This window comes from Ctenopharyngodon idella, chromosome 4, assembly GCF_019924925.1.
Source record: "Ctenopharyngodon idella isolate HZGC_01 chromosome 4, HZGC01, whole genome shotgun sequence".
Lineage (NCBI taxonomy): Eukaryota > Metazoa > Chordata > Actinopteri > Cypriniformes > Xenocyprididae > Ctenopharyngodon > Ctenopharyngodon idella.
In genome coordinates, this window is record NC_067223.1 from 28,603,960 (window position 1) to 28,631,917 (window position 27,958).

The window sequence follows — 27,958 nt, forward strand, 5'->3', positions numbered from 1 at the left end:
GCGTGACTTTGGCAGTTTGATACACGCTCCGAACCACTGATTCGAAACAAAAGATTCGTAAAGCTTCGAAGCTTCATGTTTTGAAATCGCCCATCACTAGATATTGTTGAATAAAGCCGTTATTTTGTTTTTTTTTTGGTGCACAAAATGTATTCTCTTCACTTCATAACATTAAGGCTGAACCACTGTAGTCACATGAACTGTTTTAAATATGTCTTTAGCAGCTTTCTGGACATCTGGAAGTGTTCATTATCTTGCTGTCAATGGAGGCCTCACTGAGCCATCGGATTTTATCAAAAATATCTTAATTTGTGTTCCGAAGATGAACAAAGGTCTTACGGGTGTGGAACAACATGAGGGTGAGTAATTAATGACAGAATTTTCATTTTTGGGTGAATTAACCCTTAAAGTCAACAAATTTGTTTAATTCCAGATAGTAGGAACTAATATGAACTAACAATTGATTAATAAATGCTGTAAAAATACAATTAATTGTAAATTTATAAATATTAATGCAATAGCATATGTTAACTTATAGAGCTGAACTGTAGTGTTACCACACAATATTACACTAAATATACAGACTTCATAGAAAATGTTACACAAAAGACAATGTACAGACACTACCAAATGTAACACCATAATTTAGCTGCATATGAATTCAGTAGATATTCCTTTTAAACTGAAGAAAACGGTGATTAAATACGTTTGTTAGCCCTTGAAGGTACACATAGATGATGTTATTCATTATTTAACAATAAATGAGTTTTTTTTTTACTGAAATCTCCTTTGTTGAGAATGATAGTGCTGTCGTTAACTGTGTGCGACTGGTTATTTTGCGACGTGTTAATGATGTGGCTTCTGTTTTCGGAAGACAAACCATTCGAATGAACATGCTAAACTTTCCCTCCAAAATAGTACCATCCAAATTTTTTTTTCCATTGAGTGTTTTAGATATGAATTCTTTACTTTTATTCATCAGGCAGTGTTCACTTCTAATAATTTAAAATAATAACAATAATAAAAATTAAAATAATGCAACTTGTGGTATCCTTCGAGTGAGACAACTAAATGAAAACATACAACACTTCAGTGAAAAGTAAAAACAGACAAGAGAGCAAGATGAGATGAAAACATTATACAGTTAACGGTACAAAAACACTCAGGGTTTTTGGCATATTTTATATGGTGGGGAGACAAAATAAACGCTTTTGGATTCCGGGATCAGGCACTCAAAGAAATCAAATGGCCTTTTCGTTTCTGTTGTAGGGACAGCCAAAAATAAAATAAAATAAAAAAATCATATATGTACAACGATCCCTCTCTCCAATACTTGTTTGAAATTATTAACAGGCATCAGCATGAAAATACTAAATTCGTCACTAAAAAGGCTAAATTCTGTTGTTATCTTAAATACTTTGTTCTTTTATCTCTATTAATACTGAAAAATTATTTTTTGTTGTTGCTGTTTGTTTGTTTTTTATGTTTGCACGCTCGCAATTACACACAAAATGAAAACATTTCCCTGTCTCGCTTTAACCTGAATTAATATGGCAAACATTGTTCATCGGAAAATGCAAAGGAGCATCTATTCGGATACATCAACGTACAGTGCTCTCCATTTCATATGTCGCTTGTCTTCAACTATAACTATGCTAACCATCTCAATAACGAAATGCGAACGATTATTCCCCCCGAAACGCACACGCCAAACCCCAATAAAAAACGCAAAGCATAAAAAGAAATGTTTCTATGTAGAATACTTATTTCATATATCTGCAACAGCATTGTAATCTAGTCATAAATACATTAAGGCCAAGAAAAATTATACAATAAAAAACAGTGAATAAAAAAAATCTTGTGAGCACTGTGTGTGTTGGCTTTAAAAAATACTTATGAATCGAGTGACGCTTATTTCTTTTTTTCAATTATTATTATTTTTTTCCTTCAAATTCTCCCATTATTTTATGGTAAGACATTACCAGAAGAAAATGCACATTGGTTGGATATCACCGTCTGGCGATCTTGTACGGAGCTGTTCTGTGTGTTTGTGTGGGTTCGGGGTCAGTTGTTTCCTTGCGGCTGAAGCACGCTTTTGTGCAGTACTGCGGAGGGGCCAGCTGTGGGCGCTGTGGTGCTGGTGCTGCTGCCTGCGGCTTTGATCCACGGCAGTGAGAGCAGCGATGCTCCGGTGGTGGTGGTGGCCGTCATAGTAACTTGAATCATCTGGTCGCGCTGGATGAGTCGAATCAGAGTCTTGAGACGCTCCAGGGATGCTTGAGTGTCTCGCTGCTGACCCAAAAGTCGCTCCTTCTGCTCAATGCATTTCTGTTGAGAACAAATTTAAAATCATTCACTTAGATTTTGCCGTAAACGTCTGACACAGTAACAGTAGTTCAACCAATGGTGCGAGTTTGGGGCAGGACTATCTGTTTGATCCATTTTTTTGTCGTTCTCTTTAGTGATGCTTGTGGTACAGAAATTGCAAACTTTTAACCTGAGATGAATAAGTAAGTAAGTTAAGATAATGTTCTTCTATGTTCATCTTTTTTGAGTGGCTTGATTTAAAAATGAATTATTAAAAAGACTTTGTTGTGTCCTCAGGTTATGTATCAACCCTGTTATCATATATTGCCCTTATAAAAGTAAAAAATATATAGTATAAAAATACTCTCATAATGATGACATCATCCTTTTGTGAAAAGAAAAAAAAGTTACGCTGTGTCCAAATATACCTGCTTCCATAGGATTTCTATATAGTAGGTGAAAAACATTATGTGGCAAAAATAGCATGTCAGAATTCATAGTATTCATAAAGCAATAGGCCAAAAGTACCCGGATGACCTGCTACTTCCGGTGAGATTATGAAGTGTGTATGCAATGGATTCTTTACTATCCCATGAGGTCACGGGAGAGGATTTGTGAATGGCGGTGAAGCGACACTACTGACGCTGTAGGTCACATGATAATAACAACATGGCGGATTTTATTCATACTGCACACATTCATACTATATAGAACATACTTTTTTTAATGGTCGCAAAGTAAGTTTCAAACCAAATGCAGTACCTACTATACAGAATGAGATTTCGGATACAGTCTATCTCTTCTTTTTAAAAATCAATTAAAAAATTTCAACCCTGTTACCATAATGATGTAACTTCCCAAACCTGTCTCAGGACCCCCAGCTCTGCACATTTTGTAGGTCTCCCTCATCTATCACACCTGATTCAACTCATGTGCTCATTAGTAGAGACAGCAAGACCTGAAATGGGTTTTCAGAAATAGGGAGACATACAAAATGTGCTCCAGAACAGGTTTGGGAACCACACTGTAGTTTTTTTTTTTCTCAAGACTATTAAAGGGATGGTTCATCCAAAAATGCAAAATTATGTCATTAATTACTCACCCTCATGTCATTCCAAACCCATAATACCTTTGTTCATCTTCGGAACACAAATGAAGATATTTTTAATGAAATCTGAGAGATTTCTTTCCCTCCATTGACAGCCTACGCAACTACCATTTTCAAGCCCCAGAAAGGTAGTAAACACATCATTAAAGTAATCCATGTGACTCCAGTGGTTTAACCTCAATTTTAAAAGGCGACGCGAGTGCAAAAAAAAACAACAACATAATTTGCCACTTTATTTACAAAATATTAATCTCCAACACACATTCACGCAACGTCTGCTCTTGCGTCAACACAACACGCATGCGTCGTGGTGCTCTCGTGTTGGAGATTAATATTTATAAAATGGTAAATTGTGTTTTTTTTTTTTTTTTTGAGCAAACAAAGCTTTCGCTCCGAATAGTTCTAGGTACTCAGTTATAGGAACTAGCAACTAGGATAGTTCCCAGAGAACTAATTTCTCCCCCGGGCCATGTTCTTGGTTGCATTCGCACCGGGAATAGGAACTCAGAAGCAGCCGACAGCAGCTTCTTTAAGCGGTGGATGGAGGATGCCGTGATCGGAGCTGTGTTTGTTGTGTGTCGCAGGTTTCGTGATAACGGAGATGTAATGTAAATGCATATTTTATGCGACTGAAAGAGCAAAAAGTAGGGCTAAGAGACGAAATCTCCTATGACAACTTTCAGTATTACATATCATCGAGGCGGAGAAAAGAACACAACCCTGCAGACAACAGGTAAATACTGTTATCACTGTTTTCCATGTTCGTGAAGTAAATATGTTTACACGGGTTTTTAAAAATGCAGGGTATCTGTGTTTGACATTCGCTTGGCCAATCAACGTACACTCACGTCACTGATAGTTCCTATAGTGCTGGTTTAGACCCTACTCTGAAGTAGGAGCTAATTTAGTTAGTTCCTAGAACTAAAATCGTTCCTAGTTATTGCGGTGCGAACAAGGCAAAATCCGGGTACTTCGACCAATAGTTATAGGAACTATGAAAAGGTTCCTCTGGTGCCCCTATGGATTACTTTTATGATGTCTTTTATACCTTTCTGGGACATGAAAATAGAGGACAGAAAGCTCTCAGATTTCATTTAAAAAAATCTTTATTTGTGTTCTGAAGATGGAACGACGTGAGTATTTAATGACAGAATTTTCACTTTTGGGTGAACTTACCCTTTATATGTAAAAGATGTCAACCCTGAGGGCATATTCAAATCTCAACACATAGTAAAAGGTTTTATTTCTTACCTGATAGAATGTTTATAATCTTGCAAATCTTGTACTTTTTTTACAAAAAGAAATGTCGTTTTTAAAAAAAAGACCAAGTCATGTAGCACAATTAGGGTGACAACAATACATTTACACTAAACAAAACTAATAGCGCAGGCTAATTTAAATAACTAAATAACTAGTACAACAATAAATACTGATTTGAGAAGTTTAGTGTCAGGGCTGGGTACTGACACAGATTTCATGAGTTCTGATTCGCACAAGCTCTTAATTCGATTCAATATCGAGTGGTGTTTTATTGATGTCTTTCGAAGTTGAAACAATTCGGTTTGTTAAAATGAAGATCGATTAAAATTGTGTTCTCTATATGGCAACCAAGCCCTATTTAGCGCAGGTTACTTACAGAGAGAGAACCGCAGAGTCTCTGATCCTCTTCGCTCAGATGTTCACACTCGAGTTTCAGCTCAGTGTTTCTCCTCATTAGCTTCCTGCGTTCCTCCTCTCTCACTGTACAAACACACAAATCCTCATCATCATCATCACTGAGAACTGAGTCCTGAAGAGAGCTAGTGATTTAAATGTGTTCGACAGCTCACCTGTTTTATGTGTAACATACGACTGGATGAAGTTCTGTGGCCAAGACAAGTTCTCTTTGTTCAAAACCTTCAAAAGAGAAACAGGACAGAGGATATGAGCAGATTATTTTTACGTGAAAACAACCTTCTAGTAAAAATATCTAAATATCCTTGAAGGGTTAGTTCACCCAAAAATGAAAATAATGTCCTGAATTACTCACCCTCATGTCGTTCTACACCTGCAAGACCTTTGTTCATCTTCAGAACACAAATTAAGATATTGTTTATGAAATCCGATGGCTCAGTGAGGCCTCTATTGAGAGCAAAGCCATTCAAACTCTCAAGGTCCATAAAGGTACTAAAAACATATTTGAAACAGTTCATGTGAGTTCAGTGGTTCTATCTTAATATTATAAAGCGACAAGAATACTTTTTGTGCACCAAAAAAAACAAAATAACAACTTTATTCAACAATATCTATATGGTCTATTTCAAAACACTGCTTCATGAAGCTTCTGAGCTTTATGAATCTTTTGTTTCGAATTAGTGATTCAGATCTCCTACCAAATGGCTAAACTGCTGAAATCACGTGACTTTGGCGCTCCGATTCACTGATTCGATTCGTAAAGCTCTGAAGCAGTGTTTTGAAATCGGCACATATAGATATTGCTGAAAAGTCTTTATTTTGTTTTTTTTAGTGCACAAAAATCACTTTATAATATTAAGATAGAACCACTGAACTCACATGAACTGTTTCAAATATGTTTTTAGTACCTTTATGGATCTTGAGAGTTTGAATGGCTTTGCTCTCAAATTTCATCAAAAATATCTTAATTTGTGTTCCGAAGATAAACGAAGGTCTTATGGGTGTGGAACGACATGAGGGTGAGTAATTAATGACAGAATTTTCATTTTTGGGTGAACTAACCCTTTAAAACAAGATCAATTTACTTTGATAACTGCATAATACTAAAATAGATATTTAGGTTGTACTCAAGTAACCAACACATAAAATAGATCCCTGTGCTGTTGGGATATTTAAAATGTGTGTTCAAAGAAACATACTTTCTTCTGGCACTTGGGGCACATCCAGATGCCCCGGGTGGCAGTTTTGAGAGGGGGATTCAGGCAGTCGGGGTGGTATGCGCGGGTACAAGTGTGGCACGGCTGAAGATCTCCTTCCTGTTTACACACTGCACAGTGATCATCATGCTGCAGCTCCTCCTGTGTCACACACATTTACAGAAACACACCACACAACAGGTTGTCAGAAATTCTTAAAATGTCCATTTTATTTTAACATTTAACTATTAAACCTTTCACACAAAAAATTAAACTGTAAAAAAATGTCCATTATTTTAGAATGTATCATGTTACTATTTCCATGGTAATGCATTAACGCGTCAACACAGTGTGTCTGACGTAAATAAAATGTTTGAAAGGGTTTTTTTATTCTTTTTGCAGCTTTAATAAATGTTTTTTTTACAAACAAAATTGTTTTTATTGTTACTACTTAGGTGTATTTGAAACATAAAATAAATATAATTTGGTTGAAAAAAAAAAAATTTGACTAGACTTAAAGTACTTGTAAATAAGACTATATTGTATTGACTTTATTAACTTAATGGTATTAAAGGGATAGTTCATCCAAAAATGAAAATTCTGTCATCATTTACTCCCCCTCAAACCTGTATGAATTTCTTTCTTCTGCTCTTCACAAAGGAAGATATTTAGAAGAATGTTTGTAACCAAACAGATCTCGCCCCCCATTGAATACCATAGTATTTATCTTTCCTACTATGGTAGTAAATGGGAGGCGAGATCTGTGTTCAGCAGAACAAAGAAATTTATACAGGTTTGGAACAACTTGAGGGGGAGTAAATGATGACAGAATTTTCATTTTTGGGTGAACTATGCCTTTAAATGGTATGCAATGGTCATTTTACTTTTAAAATGACCAATTACAATTACTAAAGTGTTTTGAAGGGGGTGTAATTTTTATCAATTGCATTTAAAGCGGAAAGAAAGGTAACAGTACATTTTTTGTGTGTGTTTTCCACAAAAGAAAGTCATACAGGTTTGGAATAGCATGAGGTGAGGAAGGCTACATTTACACTGGCACAACAAATCAGATTTTTTACTCACATCTGACACAGATCAGAATTTGTTGCATACGTGTAAACAAAAAAATCCGTATGCGATCCGATTTTTTGCGCATACATTCTGAGCCACTTCCAAATGTGGTTTTAAATCAGATACATATCCAATATTTGGACATCTGACCTACGTATAAACATGCATATCTGATTCATATCTGGTACTTTTGTCCACAAAGATAGCTTTTTAAAGGGATAGTTCACTAAAAAATGATGACAGAATTTTCATTTTTGGGTGAACTATCCCTTTAATGTTGTATTATGAAGCAGAAGTGCCTGTGTGCGCTTGCACCAAATCTCACAACTTTTTTTTTTTACTGAGGTGGAAACTTTATATTTAGAAATTGCACATGGGTCATTTACGAATAAGGTTTTTAAAAGTGTAAAAAAAACATAATGGCGATATAATTAATTTAAGTTTTATTAAGTGTTAACAATGAGATTATGTGGTTTTTATAATCAGTTAACACTGCTTTTGTCATTTTTTACAAGATGGACAAAATTTGTCACCAAAAAAGTCATTCAGTTTAATCAAAATTTCAGTTTTACAGAATGACACTTTTGGTTAAACCGAATGACGATATTTTACGAGCAAGTAAAAACATAAATTTTTCAGATAGTTACAAGAGAGAGAGTTAGTTACTTTGCTTCATGACCATGTGGTCCTTTGCAGGTGTCTGAATGATGTCACATCCTGTCACATGATACTGACCGCATGACTTGTTCCAAAATCTTTATATTGGTTACTCCGAATGACATCAATGAAACGACTTCTACACATAATTTTAATACCATTTTACACTATGTTGATATATGATGTTAGAAAATCACGCCAGAATAAAAAATATATACATTTATTAAATTTTTAGATATTTTAATCACAAATGAAGTGGCTGTATTGGCCTTTGGACGGTTAAACCGAATGACCTTTTGACACTTCAGAATCTTTAAAATACCTTTATATGTAGCAAAATATAATTAAAACCTTTTGGATTCAATAAAAGAGATCTAGTTGTATTACCTTACATACTTTGGATGTCATATCTTTGTTTTTTTTTTATTATTATTAAGGCCTTTGGACAAAAAATATGACCCGTCACGTCATTGACCCACATATAGAAATATTCAGGAGCATAAAAACTGTTTCAACCTCAGCCTCATGAATTTTATAAATAAAACAGCTTCGCTACTGAAAGCTAAATTATATTTTTCAGCAACGAGTTGATAACTTAGCTGTTTTTGTAATTAGCTTCACTATTACTTAGAAACGCTGTACAAACACAGGTAATTCACACTCACAATCTCTCTCTCTCTCGTTAATTCCATCGAATTCATTCAAATAAATGTAATCTTACTGCACTACTTCATATTTTACTACAGAATTCTACTAAGTAATCATAGTACCACCCAACGTGAATTATTAAATAATTTTTAACAGCATGGCTATTCAAAACTAGAGGGTCAACAATGTTGCATAGTAAAGAGATCACCAACAGAATTATTTTGAGCTGGGATTAATGTAAACATTGACTAAAATGAATGTAAACAAGCAGGGGAAAAAAATTGGATATGGTAAAAGGTCAGATATGTGCATTAAGATTTACAGTGTAAAAGCAGCCTAAATAATGACAGAATTCATGTTTTCTTGATATATTTTGTATATATTTAAACTATTTCAAAAAACATATAAAAAACTATATCTTTTCTTGCCACATGAGATTCTCTCTCTCTCTCTCTCTCTCTCTCTCTCTCTCACTCACTCACACACACACACACACACACACAGAGTGATGTTAGAGTATAGACGTACCTTCCAGCAAAGCTCCTCAGAGTCTAGCATGTGAAAGCAGACAGCAGGTTAGTAGCGTCACACTGACAAGACTGTGTTATTAGAGTTAATCGAGTTTAACAGCAGTGCTGGCGTGTGTTAAGTTAAAGCAGTAAGTGTTTGGTTTTATTAGTCAACCTCTGTCAAATACATCCCCGGTTCAACAACTATTAAAACATGAGCACTTATGGAGAATGTGTGGATTTAATTCATTCTGTTCAAACATGTTTCTGTTTTTCATGCATTATTTTTCAGCTCTACCCCAGCAGCATTATGTTGACAGAAGCAGAAATCTATTTTACCTCTCGCCGACAAAAACATCCCACTGTTCAGGTAATTGGAGGCAAGTCGTTTACGCTGAAAAGCAAGATACAAGATGTTTACAAATGAACAGCGTTCTAAAATGAACCGATTATTTAAAGGAAATTTTGACTGGCAGACAGACCTCTGGTTCAAACAGTCCGCTGTACGCAGGGTTAGCTGTGCTTCGCCTTTTCCTCTCCTGCCGTTTACTCTGGATCTCTGATAAAAATCAAAACACCATCTGTGATGTATCTTTAATCCTTATCATAGTTTTTGTTTGTTTATGTTTTCGTTGTTTCATTCAGAGTTGAGCAGATTTCAGAAAAATCGGCTTCTTTCAAATATGAATTTGAAGTTAATTGGCCACAACATACATGATGGGATTGGAATTTGAACTGGAATGGATACAACAAGTCATGCAGCAAAAGAAACATCACTAATATTGACTGATTGTGTGTGTGTGGTTTTTTTTTGTCCCCACTATGAATGCATTTTTTCAACAGACTAGACATATTTCACCAAGATAAATACTATCAAAACAATTAACAATCATTAAAAAGATTTATATTTTACCAAACAGCACCACAAAATGGCCATAACATTAAAAATAAGATACATTTTGACATCAAATTGTCAGTCTATTGATGATTTATTGATATTTTGCTCCATTTCGAACACAACTCACCCTCCAAGTGTTCTGTAGTGACCAGGCCTAGCCCAACCATGAAGGCAATTTTCTGTAGGACAGAAGGTTAATAAAGTCAATACATTAAAAAGTATTCAATGTTCGATGTTAACTTAGGATGTGTTCACACTTGTCATGTTTAGTTCGATTAAAACGAACCCTGGTGCGATTGCTCTGTTAGTGCGGTTCATTTGAACGTGTGAACGCTGCCAACCGAACCCTGGTGCGCACCAATACCGCCAAAATAGCATCATATGCAGGCTACGCACACACAACAAGCACATTTATCCAAGCACACAGCATTGTTTTGGATGTTCGGTAAGTTCTGTCTCAATACGTCATAAAATCCGACCAATCAGGTTGTGAATGTATCTTGTTTGGTATCTTTTAGTTCAGTGATAAAATTGCTTATCTGAACGTTAATCGGACCAGGACTACATGTTTTTTTTTTTTTTTTGGTCCGGACCAAACGAACCGAACTACGAGTGTGAACGTACCCTTAAGCCTTGCACTTCTGGACTAATTTCACTTGACAACATGGGCGAACATGATTCTGATTCATATTACACCCAAAAGTGAAATTTACTCGATCTGGCAAACTCTAATCTGATTGGCCACATGCAACTGCTCAGTTACAAGATGCCAAAATTCTACAATGATCAGTTTTAAAGAAACTTTCACTAAATTTTACAAATGTTTTTTGATGATCTTCAATTCAAGAGAGTTTTGTTTGAGGCATTAGTAACAAGATAAAGGTTTAGTTCACCCAAAAATGAAAATTCTGTTAATTACTCACCCTCATGTCGTTTCAAACCTCTAAAGCCCTGGATACACTGCACGATTTTAGAAATCCTATAAGATCATTACTTTATCACACTTGGATCTACTAAACTTGGGTACGACATGCATGTAGACTGTACGATGATGACACCTGTTGAATTGTAGGCTACGATGCAAGTTTCTATAGAAGAATAAAACGTCATCAGCATGCGCTACTGGTAAACAAAACAATATGTTGAATCACACTTTGGCAGTTGTAGTTTTTATATGTGCTGAAAATAAAAAGGAAGCGGCGAAAGAAGAAGGGAAAAGAGCTTGAGGTAAGCAGTTTTAAGTTTTAGCGCCATGTCCCTTTGATTTCATGTCGCATTTTTATTGGCTGGTCAGTATACGTAGGTCGTAGCCACAAACACACTGTGCGTTGATCATGCTGAATTTCTGACACTGTCAGAAAACTATCGTAGGCTATCTTTGGTCACAAGACCGGGAAAACGGCCATCTTTGAACCTCTCTCACTGTCCGACATAGGACCACCGATTAAGAGCCATCACAGAAATCGCCACGATTGTTTCACAATGGCAATCTTTCGTCTGGGACAGCCAAAAATTGTGCAGTGTATCAGATGCCCAGAAAGCTACTAAAGACATATTTAAAACAGTTCATGTGACTACAGTGGTTCAATCTTAATGTTATAAAGCGACGAGAATACATTTGTGCGCCAAGAAAACAAAATAACGTCTTCATTCAACAATATCTAGTGATGGGCAATTTCAAAACACTGCTTCATGAAGCTTCAAAGCTTTACGGATCTTTTGTTTCGAATCAGTGGTTCGGAGCGGGAAATCAAACTGCTAAAGTCATGTGATTTCAGTAAATGAGGCTTTTTTACATCATAAGGGTTTCGAAATTTCAATGGTTCACCACTGGGGGGCGTGACTTTGGCAGTTTGATACACAATCCGAATCACTGATTCGAAACAAAAGATTCATAAAGCTTCGAAGCTTCGTCATGAAGCAGTATTTTGAAATCACCCCTCACTAGATATTGTTGAATAAAATCATTATTTTGTTTTTTTGGCGCACAAAGTATTCTCGTCGCTTCATAACATTAAGGTTGAACCACTGTAGTCACATGAACTGTTTTAAATATGTCTTTAGTAGCTTTCTGGGCATCTGAAAGCGTAAATTATCTTGCTGTCAATGCAGGTCTCACTGAGCCAGCGGATTTCATACAGAATACCTTAATTTGTGTTCTGAAGATGAACGAAGGTCTTACAGGTGTGGAATGACTTGAGGGTGAGTAATTAATGACAGAATTTTCATTTTTGGGTGAACTAAGCCTTTAAATGTCTATTCCACATTTATGAACTGTGATTCTGTGATGGACTGGTCATGTATAGGACAAGCAGTTTGGTAAATGGATGGCCTCTATTTATAAATAGAGTGTTGTTGCACTCAAGACCAAACTCTGACTCAAAAGTGCCAGACAAACGCCCTATTTTCAGGAGCATTAGGACTCTGCTTGGACTCAGACTCGAATGATCTGGCCTCGACTAGTCATTAAAAAATATGGTTTTAGACTCAGACTTGACACAGACTTTAGTCCAAATCTGGTCTTGTCCGAACTCGAGTACCACAACACTACTGTATTTAGTTGTTTTCAATGCCAATCAGATGGTCTCTTGTTGTCTAAGTAGGATGGGCTTGTCAAGAATTAACTGTAATGTGAACCAGACCAGACTCCGTGCTAACAGTCAAGACTAGCTGTGTATATACCTCTGGATCCTCCTGCTTTTTGGCTGGGGTCGAGGGGTCAGGGCTTGGCTCCTTCACAGGACTGTCAGTTTGTGAGGCTGGAGAACTCTTGCAGTTGCTGGGAATCTGTGGCTGAATGATTATAACCTGGATACACACATTAAACCTCTTAAACAAATCAACTGAACAGTATTCTGGGCATCTAAATGTGTAATTTGCCACAGCGTGACACTAACAGCATCATGGAAAGTTCAAAGCTGAGCAGCATGTTTATTAGGTAAGTATCTACAGTACCTTGCTGTCTGGGCTGAAAATCAGCGGTTGCACCTTGATGGCCTCGGTTACACCTGACACCACATGGGCTGCTGGCGAGGCTGCAGAGATGATGGCATATGCCACCCCTGGACTGGCGGAGGCTGTGGACACACTCGGCACAGACAAGGGCGACGAGGAACTCTCGTCCTGCCCGCTGGACAGTCGCTCGTGACTGAAGGTGCTGTTGGCAGTTGGCAAAGATGCGCCTTGGCTTTTTGGGCTGACCACAGCCATGCTCTGCGGCACGACCAGCGTTTGACCGGACTGCTGCTCTCGGCATGGGCTGTGGGGAAGGCTGTCTGGAATGAGGGTCTTTGGCCTAACCTAAAGAAACAGACCACAAAGTTTAGTACCCTAAGCAGACATCAACAGCAGATGGTTCTTGGCTTTGGCTTGAAATATTTTCATCTCTTAAATGAAATAGTTCAATCTTTCAGTTCTAGTTTCTGTCAGCCTTCAGGTGAAATTTGCTTAGTTTCAAGGTAGTTCGGATGAGGTTTATTCAGGGGTGCCAAACTAAGTTCCTGGAGGGCCACAGTCTTGCAGAGTTTAGAGTAACATTTTATTTTACGGTGTCCTTGTTACATATGTTACATGTACTTACTGTAATTTATGTATAATTACATGTAACTAACCCTAAACAAACCTTATTCCTAACCATAACCCTATATTAAGTACATGTAGTTACTTAATATTACTCAGTACTTACATGTATAATTGCACTGTAACAAGGAGTCTCTATACGGGTCATTGACAAGTAGGTTTTTAAAAGTGTAAAAAAACATAATGGAGTTTTATTAAGTGTTAACAATGAGATTATGTGGTTTTTAATAATCAATTAACACTGTTTTTGTAATTTTTTACAAGATGGACAAAATTTGTCACCAAAAAAAGTAAATTTGGTTTAACCAAAATTTCGGTTTTACCGAATGACACTTTTGGTTATACCGAATGACGATATTTTCAAACAATGCTAACAGGCTGATATCTAGCTAGCAAAAGGACAATCAAACATTTTATATTTAGTACAAGTTTTTAAAATATTGCAATATTTTCCATGTTTTATAGCGGCTGTACTGAATGACCTGATGTTTCAGGACATGCGTATGAGCAAATGAAAATATGAATTTTTCAAATAGTTAAAAGAGAGTTAGTTACTTTGCTTCATGACCATGTGGTCCTTTGCAGGTGTCTAAATGATGACACATCCTGTCACATGATATTGACTGCATGACTTGATCCAAAATGGTCCCTTTATATTGGTTACTCCGAATGACATCAATGAAATTCACTTTTCGGGACATTCTTTCTCATAACAAAGCAATAACTTCTACACATAATTTTAATACCATTTTGCACTATGTTGATATATGATGTTATAAAATCATGCCAGAATAAAAAATATATACATTTATTACATTTTAAGATATTTTAATCACAAATGAAATGGCTGTATTTGTCATTGGATGGTTAAACCGAATGACACATCAAAATCTTTAAAATACCTTTATATGTAGCAAAATATAATTAAGACCTTTTAAATTCAATAAAACAGATCTAGTTGTACAAACCTTACATACTTTGGATCTTTGTTTTTTATTATTATTAAGGTCTTTGGACAAAAAAAATGACCCTTCACGTCACTGACCCATACACACTTGTGCTCACGTGATGTGGACTAACTGGAACAGACAAAATTTTCCTGCATCTACATTCTAGCCCCTGATTATTACACTTAAAACTGTAATAATCACAATCACATCAATACAATCCAAATACATCATATAATGTTTACATTCATACATGTATATACTGCATCTTATTTTCACAAATACATATGTATACGTGAATGTGTACGTGTACAAATGTCCAATTCTTCAGTGTTTGAGTAATCCATCTCTATACAAAGCTGATGACAGAGGAATTTTCCTCTTGCCATCATGTGTATATAGAGCAAGTGCAATGGAAATCATGTGATGCTCGAGTCAACTCCAACTCGAATTATTGACTAGTGTCAAATCTAAACGACCAGTTGACCTCTAGTAGGCGTCACTAGCAGGGGAAAAGATGGGACTGAGTACAGGGGTCCAACAACAATCCCCTGAAGTATTAATTAAGTTTATTAAATATTAATTCATTTATTTCAATATTACTAATGATGCATCTCCCTTCAAAGAATGAATAACATTTATGTGAATTATTAAGTGAATTGTTTGTCTTTTGCACTGCTATGAATCTCTCACTTTCAGCTGTTAGATTATCCGTATATTTCTTTGGTTTGTTTTAAAAGTGTTCACTAGAAATATTAATAATTAATAAGGCACTTTGTGGCATGCAAATGTAAAAAGGTTTGATGAATTGTTCATTTAGTGTTGTGCACTACCTGAGGTAGAACGCTGGGTGAGTGTCCTGCCAGTCGCTGCAGAGAGCTGATGTGAGGCACCTTTATAGGGATCGCGGTGAGGGCTCCCAACATCTGTCAGAGAGAAAGCAAACATAATGGTGTAGTTACATTATCTATTGTTCATGCTAACCAGCCAAATTAGTACAGAAGAGCCAGATTCACTTTCATCCTGTTCTTTTCAGTAAATTTAATCAAAAACTGGTACATGCACATGCTCTTGGGTTGGACTCATTTCTTGGCTCATTTTGAGTCAGTCATGAGGTGGTGATTCAGGTGATGACTTTCGTTTTAGTGAGGTAGTTTGTTTACTCAATTATTGGTCAGAACAAATCAGTGAATCAGTGATTGATCCAGACAGTTATTTCTGGCTAATTCATGATCATGCTGGTGTCCTTTGAAAATTCACATCTGCATATGTAACAAACATACTAGTATAAAAGTGTATAGTTCGGATATAAACACTGATGTCTACAGGAGTGGTGAAAATGGAGTAAATCACCCGTAGAAAATAATTTTAAGTTTTACATAAAGACTGTATTAGATAAGTCTTCCCAGTTCGACAGTCACTGGCTACATCTGAAATTACATACTTTTTGAATAGGTACTTCTTTTGATTAAGTTCTTACTTTGTGACCATTAAAAAGTATGGTCTATATCAGGGCTCATCAACTGGCGGCCCACAGGCCAATATTTCAGCAGTTATTATGCGTGTCCCATGTTTCTTTCGACTTTCTTTTCCGTGAATTGGCCAAACGCGCTTGCATAACGATCTGAAACGATTTGGATTCGTTCGGACTGCTCTGTCTTTGAATCATCTGTAGTTGTTTCTCGGTCAGTAACAACAAATACAGAACAAATAGCACTGTTTTCATGTGTTTCACTAGTTTACTTTGAACTACGCAGCACGGCCCAGTGATAACAGAATGAAAGCTTAAAGGAGCTGCATTTATTCCCGGTCCCGGATATCATTATTAAACAAAGTTGCGACATCTAGTGAGATTAGCGTTTCAAATCGGCACACACCTCTCGGTTACAAACTACAAATCACTCGATGATTAAACTAGTTTTAAATCGGATGAAACAGCCTCAACATTCCCAACAAGACTGATGAGGAAACAGGAGAAACGTGTCATGAATGAAGATAGAAGACTTTTAAATCCCAAAATCACCACCCTTACAAACATTTACCATGAATGAGATGTAGTAAATTACCATGGTTTGTGGAAATGTGGAATATTTATATTGAAAACTATGTTATAGCCATTTGTATTGCAATATTTATTAGGTAGGTAGGGGAATATATAATTCATGTCTTTGTTAAGGGATAGTTTGTACCTGTGTTTAGGTGTTTTTTTTATAGGCCTATATAACATATCATAATAGCCTATCATTTAACAGTGGTAGTGAGTAGCCATGTATGGTTTTACCTGTGGTTACCAAGTCTCACTGTGAGGATATTTTCATTTTAAGCCTAATAATTAATAAAATAATTTTTACCAATAAGAACCCCCTCCCGGCCCACCTCAACTTTTTGATTTGATAATCCGGCCCTCGAATGAAACTACTTGAAGAGCAGGTGTACTACACATTTGTCATGTTGTCTCTGTTGTGACCTACAAGTCAGTTTGCTTCACTGCCATTCATAAATCCTCTCCTGTGGCGTCATGGGATAGTAAAGTGTCCATTTGATGTGCACATCAGAATCTTCGGAAGTAGTAGTAAGTCATCCAGGTACTTTTTGTTTACTGCTTTATGAAAACTGTGAATTCGGACATAGTACTCTTTTCACATGCTGTTTTTCGTCTACTATATAGTAGGGAAGTATGCTGCCATCATTTTTATCCCCTCTGTAATGTCAGCGGTCAACCAGAACCAAACACTGCCCTGCGGTGAGAAGGTGAGACATTCAAAATTTGTCTTCTTACTTTTTATTTTTGTATAAAAGACGTTGAAGCTGTGCTGTAGCCTAAAGATCTTGAATCACTTAAATAAGGAATCATGTGGATATTTAACTGAGTATTTGACTCACTTGACTTCTCAGCAATAAATAATAGTATCATAAATACACTGAGTATGAAACTGCATTTGCTTCTAAAGCTTTAGTTTGCTGTAGCTGCTGTAACGTTGTCCACGGCCGCAGTGTGCACCGATTTTACACTTTATGTCCTGCTGTCACAGGGGGGTTATATAACCAGAAGAATACAAGACAAGAGTTTGAGCTCTACTGCTTTAAAATCCCTCTCAGTCACTCATCTCTGTCTATTGTGTGCTAGCGAACCAACATGAGGAGGTGGGGCGGCCTGCGGCCTGTTCCCATGACAACGGTCCGGATGAAATGTCTTGCTCCGTCAGGGCTGTGATTTTAGTAATTGCTGAATCCCAGCAGAGAGAGAGAGAGAGAGAGGCTGTAACCTTGAGTTGCGGCATTCAGCTTGTATTTTGTGAAAGTACTGAATTAAACAGCAGGCCTGCAGTGAATTACCCATCAGCCCCTGCAGCCGCTGTTAGATAGAAATGTCAGGTGAACGCTAACAATTCTACTTTTTCCCGGATGGTCACGGATCAGAAGCTATAAAGCTGATTTTGGCCTGGAGCCCCATTATCCTTTGTAACTGTAAACTGAAGCACCTATTTTTAGCTGTTTATCAGAACATTTCAAAAATATTTTTGGGATCCAAAATAAAGTCATTTGGGTTTGTAATGACACAAGGGTGAGGAAATTATGACAGCGTTTCATTTCACAGCACTGTCACAGATTTTATAACCGTTTAAACTGTACTTACTGACACACAAATCTGACTAAATTTCTATAGTATGTGACACTGGCTGGTAATTAAAACAAATAAATTTGACTTTTTTTTACTTGTTTTCCAGTAAAATATCTAAAAATCTTTAAAACAAGATGACATTTACTTGTGAGGCAACACTGCATAAGATTTTAACTACTTAAAACAAGTGAATCAGTTCAAACAGTATCACTGATTCAATTATTTCTGATTCTACAATTAATTTACATCAGTCAATCTAAAATTTCTTTGCAAAATTTGATGTAGCTAAACATTGTTTGTTATATTGTATAAATATTCTTTCCTGTGTTCAACATTTTACTGTATTTTGATATGATGGTTGGTCTAAAAAACATCCATTCATTTAAAAACAAATACAGAAATAAAGATATATACTGAATATTATGAACAAAAATCTTAAATGCTGAGAGAGCAGTGAGCGTAAATTTGAGGAGAATAATTCATGTGATGTTGTTCATTAAATTGGGGGACCAGATCGTACACATTGTGAGCACGTAATAAAAAGAAAAGTTCAAGAAACTGTACAAAAACCAAATTATCTCTTGCCACAGAAGTTCTTATATAACAGCAATGTCACATTAAAAATACCATATATTAAAGTACTTTATTGAACAATGACATGAAGTTTGCTGACCATTAACGGTAGTTCTCCTTTTTTATGCATCCGGCAAATTTTTAATTTGAGTGTTTAAACCATGATGATAGTTTATTAAGTCTGAAACTACACTGTAGCAAAATAAAAGATGCATACATTTGCATAATTAAGCTAAACTCTCTTCTTTTCCCCCTCACAAGTAGTCCAGTACCAGCAAACCCCACATGGAGGCGCTGTTAACAGTTAAAATACTACGGTTCATAAAGTCTCTATCTTCAGCAGGTGGGCCTGAGAGGAAACAACATACACAGATGAGTGTTTTATAGATAGAGAGATAAACAATGAAATTTATCTCAATATGTACACTGCTGAAATGTAAGCATATACATTATATTTGTTTTTCCACACAGAATAAATTCAGCTCTTTACTGAAAAGGACAACTGACTTCAACCACAGAGACTGACAAACTTACAAAGCTAGCAATAAACTAGCATCTATTATTTTACAGAATTGAAAACTCATGCCGCAGCAGAAAAAAAAAAAATATGTGACCCGTTAGCTGAACCAGCATGGTAATAATCTTTTGGAAATGAAATGAAGCAGTCAAATTGCATAATCAGAACACCCCTCTGCTCTTCTCTCTCCGCACATGTAGACGCTGTGCAATTCAATTAACACTTGACACTTGCCGTGTCACTGGTGTGTGGGAGTCATTAGTAATGCCTTTTGGACTGTTGTGTGCGACTGTGGCTGTGTTTGTAGCACAGCACCCCAATGCTGACTTATCAGTGGGGAATAAACATCAGAACAAAGTCTGTCTTCTTTATTTAGGTGGTTTGAAGTGCCTCTGTAAGGCCTTACACCAGTGGTTCCCAACCCCGGTCTTAGGAAAGTATTCAGTTTCGGATGCAGCAATGGTGTAAGACAGTTGTTCCCAACCCTGGTCCTGGAGTACCCTAACAATGCACATTTTTAATGTCTTTTCTTATCCAAGTCTTGGAGTCTTTACTAAAGAGCTGATGAGTTGAATCAGCTGTGTTTGATTAGGGAAACATCTGAAATGTGCAGTGCTGTGGTCCTTCAGGACCAGGATTGGGAACCACCGTCTTACAAAATTAAAAATCAAATACTTCCTTGCTATATATTGCATGCGAAAAACAGAGTAGCATTTCCAAATACATATTATTCAAAAAACAGTAGGCGAAAAGTCCCTGGATGACCTACTAATTCCACAGAGATTCTGAAGTGTGAATACTTTTGTGACACTTTCCTATCCCATGAGGCCACAGGAAATGATTCGCGAATGGTGGTGAAGCAGCACAACCGATGCTGTAGGTCACATGACATGGCAGATTGCAATATGTCCGAATTTCATTCATACTACACACATACATACAATAAAAAAAAACATACTTTTCTAACTAAATGTAGTATCTAATATACAGTATGTGATTTTGGCATGTCTACACTGGTAGCAAACTGATGAGAACGATTTGAGGCAGTCTATACTGGAAGTGTCAAAGCTGCAGATCATGTCAAAATATTTACTAACAGTGATGAATGGAGGAGGAGGAGGAAAGGTTTTGGGACGCAAACTGCATGCTGTCGTAGGAGATTTCATCTCTTAGCCCTCCTTTTTGCTCTTTCAATCGCATACCTTATTCGTCTACGTGCACTCTACATTTTTTTAGTGTAGAAAGTGTGGCTGATTATAACAGGTGTGATGCAGTTGTGACGCGTTGTAACATGCCACTCACTTTCACCATAGACACTTAGGGCTAGAATTTGCATGATTTTTTTTCCCCAAACCAGTTCAGCAGAAATCCTGCCCTGGAGCCGATTCTAAAGATTTCATTGGCCATGTCAATCACAGTAATGATTGCCTACACCAAACACTAATCCCTAAACCTACCCGTCACTATAACCTCAGCCAATGAAATTGGTTGCAGGGCGGGATTTCTGCTAAACTGGTTTGGGATAAATTTTTTTTTTTTTTTTTTTTTTTTTTTTTTTTAAATCACGCCTAGAATTTATTTACTCTGTCAGTCTGTGGTAGGGTCATATGCACAGAGGCTCTCTGCTATTTGAACAATCTAAGCATTTACTCTGACAGACTTCAAAAGCACATGCACACAAAGCAATTTTATGCCATTTTAGTCACAAAATTGTATTTACAACAATGGAAATAAATCTATTCAACTGATTTCTGGAAACCAACATAAAGAACTTAAAATAACACGCTTTTGTTGGGAGACAGCAGAGATGCTTCTGAATGTTGCTTAACAAAAGTAAAGACATTTGTAAAAGAATGTTCAGAGGGAGGCCTTAAATAAACAGACAGAAGAACGACCGTTCTGAAAGATATGCTGCTGGACACTATTTTTATGGACTCTGAATAATGAACCCAATCTCTGAGCTCAATCTGTTGCCTAATCTTCCTCTTTTGTGTTTCCTGTATTGAAATATATGTCGTCTTCTAGAGGAACCTTTACATTATTCATCTCATTTGGACACTATTAATACATGATAATATCATTTATTATTACACAAGCATATTATTCTTACGTTATTGTACAAACGAAAAGACAGACACACTAAATCCTTAATAATAAGATAAATCTTTAATTTTTTTCACTGTCAAAATCATATTTTATCTCAAACTATAGATATATATATGATATGATATATCACTCAAGCTTTGATAAATGAAAATTAGTTTGATATCAAAATAGTGATTTTATTTACTGTTTTTATTTTGCACATCATTTGAAAGATCTAACATTCAAGCGTAGATATTTGATTATTTGTAATTAATTTCGCAGTTTACTATATGCTTTCACCATTAAATACTTCATTTGACAAGCTATATTATCTGAATATTCTAACATTTACAATCTATATTTGTTTAAAGCACTCAAAGCGTTACACCTACGTTTTTACATTCCCTGCATGTTTTTACCATCCAGTTATACAAACTATATATCATCTGAATGTTCTAACAAACAAGCGTTGATATTCAATCACTTAAAAAATGTTTTACATGAATTATGATCAAAAAGCGATTTTTAATTTATATCAGGAGTGGACATGAAAACATGCAACAGTCCTGACCTTTGCTGTCCACTGGCGATGCACAAGTCCAATCATACAAACTTTGGTATAGTTTTTGCTAAATTCTTATAATAAAACTTATTAAAAAAAAACTACAAACTACAATTATTTACAGTTTTATCCTTGTCAGTTCAGTGTAGCTTGTGAAACTGCTGCATATGTGTCCATGTGTGCTGAAATGATGCTGTTAATATGTGCATCCACACCGGACCACAATCCACTTATTATCCAGCTCCAAATGACTGGCCAGGTGGTCTGAGATGTCTCCCCCCTCCCGCATTCATCAACAAAACAAAAAGGCAGTGATTGGTTCTCCTCCTCCAGTGCGATGGGTGTTTTAGGGTTTGAATCAGTGGGCAGCTGGGAGAGCTGAAAACAGCTTCACTCTCCCAAACAATACAGCCATAAAAGGCAGTAAAACAATCCCAGCGTTCCAGCCTGAAGGAGGGGGAAGGGAGAGAGAAGGGGGAGGACAAGTGAAAGAAGCAGTGGAGGGGGTGACTACTCATGCGAATGAAGAGTCTTTTCTGTTGGGAAGGTCTTTGCTATTATTTATGAAGTCCTGCACTGGGACTCACTCCAACCAGAGTAGACAATATTTTTAATTTGATGTAAACAACAAACTAGGGACATAATGTTGGAATATCATACCAGATCAGCTGAACAATGAAAATAATGTTTTGATAACAGAAGTTTGTGGACAGTTTATTTTCTTATTTTTTTGTTGGATGAGCGATGGTACACCGAATCAACACACAGGTACAATAGTAGAGTGGGCAGCAAAAGTATATAGTGTCACGATCCTGTAGTACCTTTGTGTTGAGGGTAACACTTTATTTTACAACATGTACTTACTTTAGTAATAACAGCATATTAAGCATAATTACATGTAACTAACCCTAAACCAAACCCTAACTGTAACTGTATATTCAGTACATGTAATTAATTTTTAATGTTGTTGGCTGGCGAGTATTCAGTTTTGGCGACTGAATGATCAACACACACGCACAACAGTGCAATATTTTTAAAGCCATAGCTCCTTTGCAGTCTCGCTTTCAGTTGTCAAATTAGATATGTAGTCTACCCTGACTTAAGTGCCCACTTTTCACAAGGAGACGGTACTTCCAGGCAGAACTGACCAACACCGAGAAGGCCACTGTGCTGAATGTGTCATCTGTCACTGTGTGATGGTGTGCTTTACTATAATAATGCTGTGAGGTTGAGGCATGGTCCAGTCTCATGTCAATATATTTCAGAATGCTGGACTATATCTGTACAGGTTATGATGGAGGTGCTTTTGTTGTTTTTTTTTTTTTTTAGGTGGGTTTATTTAGTTGTACATGTGTGCAGCAAATGTTTGTGTAGTATTGTTCTGTAGTTGTACCTGTACCTGTGAGTGGCTGATTTGTGTAGCTGTACATGTGACCGGCTGATGTCTGTGTAGTGTTGTTCTGTAGTTTTACCTGTAAGTGGCTGATTTTTGTGTACTTGTATATGTGACTGACTGATTTTTGTGTAGTGTTGTTCTGTAGTTTTACCTGTGAGTGGCTGATTTTTGTGTAGCTGTATATGTGACTGACTGATTTTTGTGTAGTGTTGTTCTGTAGTTGTACCTATGAGTGGCTGATATTTTGTGTAATGTTGTGTTTGTGTAGCTGTACATGTGACTGACTGATGTTTGTGTAGTGTTGTTCTGTAGATTTACCTTTGACCGGTTGGTGTTTGTGTAGTGTTGTTCCGTAGTTTTACCTGTGAGTGGCTGGTGTTTGTGTAATGTTGTGTTTGTGTATCTGTACATGTAACTGACTGATGTTTGTGTAGTGTTCTGTAGTTTTACCGTGAGCGGCTGATTTTTGTGTAATGATGTGTTTGTGTAGCTGTACATGTGACTGGCTGATTTTTGTGTAGTGTTGTTCTGTAGTTGTACCTGTGACCAGCTGATTTTTGTGTAGTGTCGTTCTGTTGTTTTACCTGTGAGTGGCTGATAACTGTGTAGCTGTATATGTGACTGACCGATTTTTGTGGTGATGTTCTGTAGTTTTACCTGTGAGCGGCTGATGTTTTGTGTAATGATGTGTTTGTGTAGCTGTACATGTGACTGGCTGATTTTTGTGTAGTGTTGTTCTGTAGTTCTACCTGTGACCAGCTGATATTTGTGTAGATTCATTCTGTTGTTTTACCTGTGAGTGGCTGATTTTTTTGTACTTGTATATGTGACTGACTGATTTTTGTGTAGTGTTGTTCTGTAGTTGTACCTATGAGCGGCTGATGTTTTGTGTAATGTTGTGTTTGTGTAGATGTACATGTGACTGACTGATGTTTGTGTAGTGTTCTGTAGTTTTACCTGTGAGCGGCTGATTTTTGTGTAGTGTCGTCCTGTAGTTTTACCTGTGAGTGGCTGATGTTTGTGTAGCTGTATATATGACTGACTGATTTTTGTGGTGTTGTTCTGTAGTTTTACCTATGAGCGGCTGATGTTTTGTGTAATGTTGTGTTTGTGTAGATGTACATGTGACTGACTTATGTTTGTGTAGTGTTCTGTAGTTTTACCTGTGAGCGGCTGGTGTTTGTGTAGTGTTGTTCTGTAGTTGCTATAAGTGGCCAATGTTTGTGTTGTGTGTTTGTGTAGCTGCGTGCAACTAATGTTTGTGTAGTTTTGTTCTGTAGTTGTACCTGTGAGTGGCTGATGTTTGTGTTGTGCTTATGCAGCTGTACATGTGACTGGCTGATTTTTGTGTAGTGCTGTTCTGTAGTTTTACCTGTAAGTGGCCAATGTTTGTGTTGTGTGTTTGTGTAGCTGCGTGCAACTAATGTTTGTGTAGTTTTGTTCTGTAGTTGCTATAAGTGGCTGATAATTCTGTTGTGTGTTTATCTAGTTGTACCTGTGAGTGGCTGATGTTTGTGTAGTTTTGTTCTGTAGTTGCTATAAGTGGCTGATAATTCTGTTGTGTGTTTATCTAGTTGTACCTGTGAGTGGCTGATGTTTGTGTAGTGTTGTGGTTTAGTTATACCTGTCAGTGGCAGATGTTTATGTTATGTTGTGTGTTTATGTAGCTGTGCCTGTGAGCAGCTGATGTTTGTGTAGTGTAGTTGTGTTGCTGTACCTGTGAGCGGTTGATGTGCTGTCCGGCGGGTGTTTGGAGGTTGATGGGAGATGTCTGGAGCGTCTCAGAACTCAACGCTTTTTGTCCGTTAATGTGTGCTGTCACCATGGAAACGGGAGTCTTTGCTGGCACCACAGAGATGGCGATGCTCTGGCTGGGTGGCTTGATTAGGGCGAGGGGTTTGGCGGTTGTCCCCACAGGACAACTTCTGACAGCAAGCTTCTGTTGTACAAAACACAAACAGCAGGTCATTAACCCTGAAACTGCTGATAACCTTAAGACCTCTACACTGGATTAAAACCTTAATAGTAGATCTTACAGGGCATTTGTCTCCAGAGTTTTCCTTTGAACCAGCACAATTCATGTCAGTTGTGTACATGCATGCTAATTATCACGAATAATCAAAGTATTTCCCCAATTTCCAGCACACAGCATGCGCAGCTCGTAAATAATAAAGAGATGAAATATAAAACGCGAGGCTGCTTTGATACTAGTTCATGCTCTTGCATCAGCTCAAGTTCAGGGACTCAAATTTAAGCGTGCACTTTAATGTCTGTGTGTTTATTTGTTGTTCAAAGACTTCTTCCATTTCCTCTCATTTACCGTGGGAAATAATACAGCAGATGATCAAACAGTCTTTAAAAGCAGAAAGTAGAGCAGCGTTCACTTTCATGTGTGTGGGGTGTAGACTTGTGTACACTGCAAAAAAATATTCTTAATCAGTAGTTTTTTTTGTCGTTTTACAGTAAAAACATTAAAATATACAAAAAACGAGAAAAAAATGATATTCAAATTAGAACTGTGTGAGATATTAAGACTCGTTTTAAAGAATATGTCCTGTAATTTCTTACATCTTTGGCATTTTTTATGCATAGACGTCAAAAAATGGTTAGATTTAATTGCTTTATATATCCGAGTTGCAAGTTAATTCAAGATATATTCTCTGACAAGTCTTAATTATCTCATGCAGCTTTGCTTCTCAATAAAATGTGTCTTGTTTTAAGGATTTTTCAGGATTTCTTGGAAAACAAGCACACAAAAATTAGTTTTAAGCATCAACAAAATTCAATTCAATTCTGATAACTGTCAGCAAAAGTCTTATAGTATCTTACATAATTTCACTTCTCAGTATTTTATTATCTTATTTTAAGCATACTTAAATATTTTTACTGGAAATTTGAAAAACAAAATCCATTTTGGCACTGGGATGCATGTGAAAGAGTCGCTATCGTTCCACACACAGAAAACCTCTTTCCCTGCTCCGATCAGCACAGTTCACACTATAAGCGCTTTGAATATTTCATATTCCATTCCAGCGGCCTGTTTTCATTTCTGAACGGCTTTTATGGTTTTCTGAAGACTGCGAGGGGGGAAGGGAGTAAGAGAAAGAGAGAGACCGGTCTTTCATATTCAGCTTTTCATATTCAGAGGCTGTCTATCTGTAAAGAAGCATTTTCAATATGTTCTTTACACGTGAGCATCTACAACCAATAAACCCTGACAGACAGATGCATATATTCATAATGCTGCTTCAGTTTATGACTCAGAAGAATCACATTGCCTCTGCAGTATTATGTGTTTGCATTGCTCTGATTGCATAAGATACAGCATTGACATTTCATTCAGGTCGCAGTCAAAACTAAAGGAAAGATTATTTACACTCAAACTTGCTCACAATTACGTGTGATACACCAGTTTTGCGTTTCTCATTACTTCGGGAAAAAATGATCTAAAAGTTAAGCGTTCACCATTAAGGACAGACTGTAAACTCTCTCCTTATTTATGACAGTAAAATCTGCTGAGAATGAGCGGTAAATTAACCCCAACCTAGAGACACAGGTGCAGCAAAGTCATTTAAAATCACTGCAAATGCTCACCACTGTGGTGTGAATTGGGAGATTATTTGTATGTCATTCATTAATTCCCTCACAATGCATGCAGTGAGCCCTATTGTTTCTAAGGATCAATGTAATCCACAGGAAACCTCACAACCGGCATCTGGACACAACCTTCCACTGCTGCCCCATTCACCTTAAGACATTGCTGATTGTTTAGAAGGTCACCATATGAACCGACCCCGCTCCAACCCCCAACCAGCGCAAAGCACATGGGTAAACTAGGTAGAAAACCATAGTTTTATGTAAGCTTCTTCATAAGATTATCTGTTTTTTGTTTGTTTATTTGTTTTTAGCAATTGTTGCTTTTTAATGAAACTATATTATGTTGTAAAATGATTCCAATAAATACTTGTAAATCTGTGAATCATTTTTGGAAACGGTTGTAAATGAAAATGAACCATTTAAACACACTGAATCACTTCCCAGTCCTCCATATGATAGAGAGTTTGACAACCAATGTAGCCACGGTACACTGCAACATGTTAAAAAATGAGTTCATTACACTATTTTTGAGAACAGCTGAGCTGCTGTCACGCTACTGGTTGACTTTATCAGTCATATGAGCAACATCATCTCCTGAAGGCAAATCCTCAGTAGGTTAGTTAGTGTCTCAAGCCATCCGTTAAATATATTTACCATGTTTGACCTAATATTTAAAACTGATGTTAATATTCATCCACACAGTGCGGTGATAGACATGCATATGTGACATTTCATATGCAAGGGTTATTTCCCAGCAGTAAGTTGACAGGAGATGGTTGACGGTCTGACACAAACACACATTAAAGACTTTTACAGCGCTATAATGAACCACTCGGACCTCTCTCGCCTCAGGCTAAACAAATCAGCCATGTCAACACTGAGATTCTGGTTTCATTGTGTTCGATGAATGGAACGGAAAATAAATGCTCTAGGATATCAGAAGCCTTTTCGGAAGTCACTTTAACGCACTTCTCTTTGACAGGATCATGATTTCTGTCAGAAAATGTATAAA

General features: G+C 36.8%; 1 protein-coding gene across 2 annotated transcripts in view; it reads right to left on the reverse strand.

Moving 5' to 3' along the window:
- Positions 1-319: 319 nt before the first annotated feature.
- The window catches only part of phf21b (PHD finger protein 21B), a 53,039-nt gene continuing 25,400 nt past the window's right edge, over positions 320-27,958 (reverse strand). Inside the window, exons 2-13 of one of the 2 annotated variants that reach the window (XM_051891032.1) lie at positions 25,067-25,288; positions 15,428-15,520; positions 13,024-13,368; positions 12,751-12,876; positions 10,196-10,247; positions 9,653-9,729; positions 9,510-9,564; positions 9,190-9,212; positions 6,289-6,447; positions 5,245-5,311; positions 5,052-5,155; positions 320-2,328 (exon numbers count right to left, since the gene is read on the reverse strand). In XM_051891032.1, coding sequence (XP_051746992.1) covers positions 2,065-2,328; positions 5,052-5,155; positions 5,245-5,311; positions 6,289-6,447; positions 9,190-9,212; positions 9,510-9,564; positions 9,653-9,729; positions 10,196-10,247; positions 12,751-12,876; positions 13,024-13,368; positions 15,428-15,520; positions 25,067-25,288 — 1,587 coding nt within the window. In that variant the 3' untranslated portion in view covers positions 320-2,064. The remainder of the gene's footprint in view (positions 2,329-5,051; positions 5,156-5,244; positions 5,312-6,288; positions 6,448-9,189; positions 9,213-9,509; positions 9,565-9,652; positions 9,730-10,195; positions 10,248-12,750; positions 12,877-13,023; positions 13,369-15,427; positions 15,521-25,066; positions 25,289-27,958) is intronic. The other variant, XM_051891031.1, reaches the window with a different exon arrangement.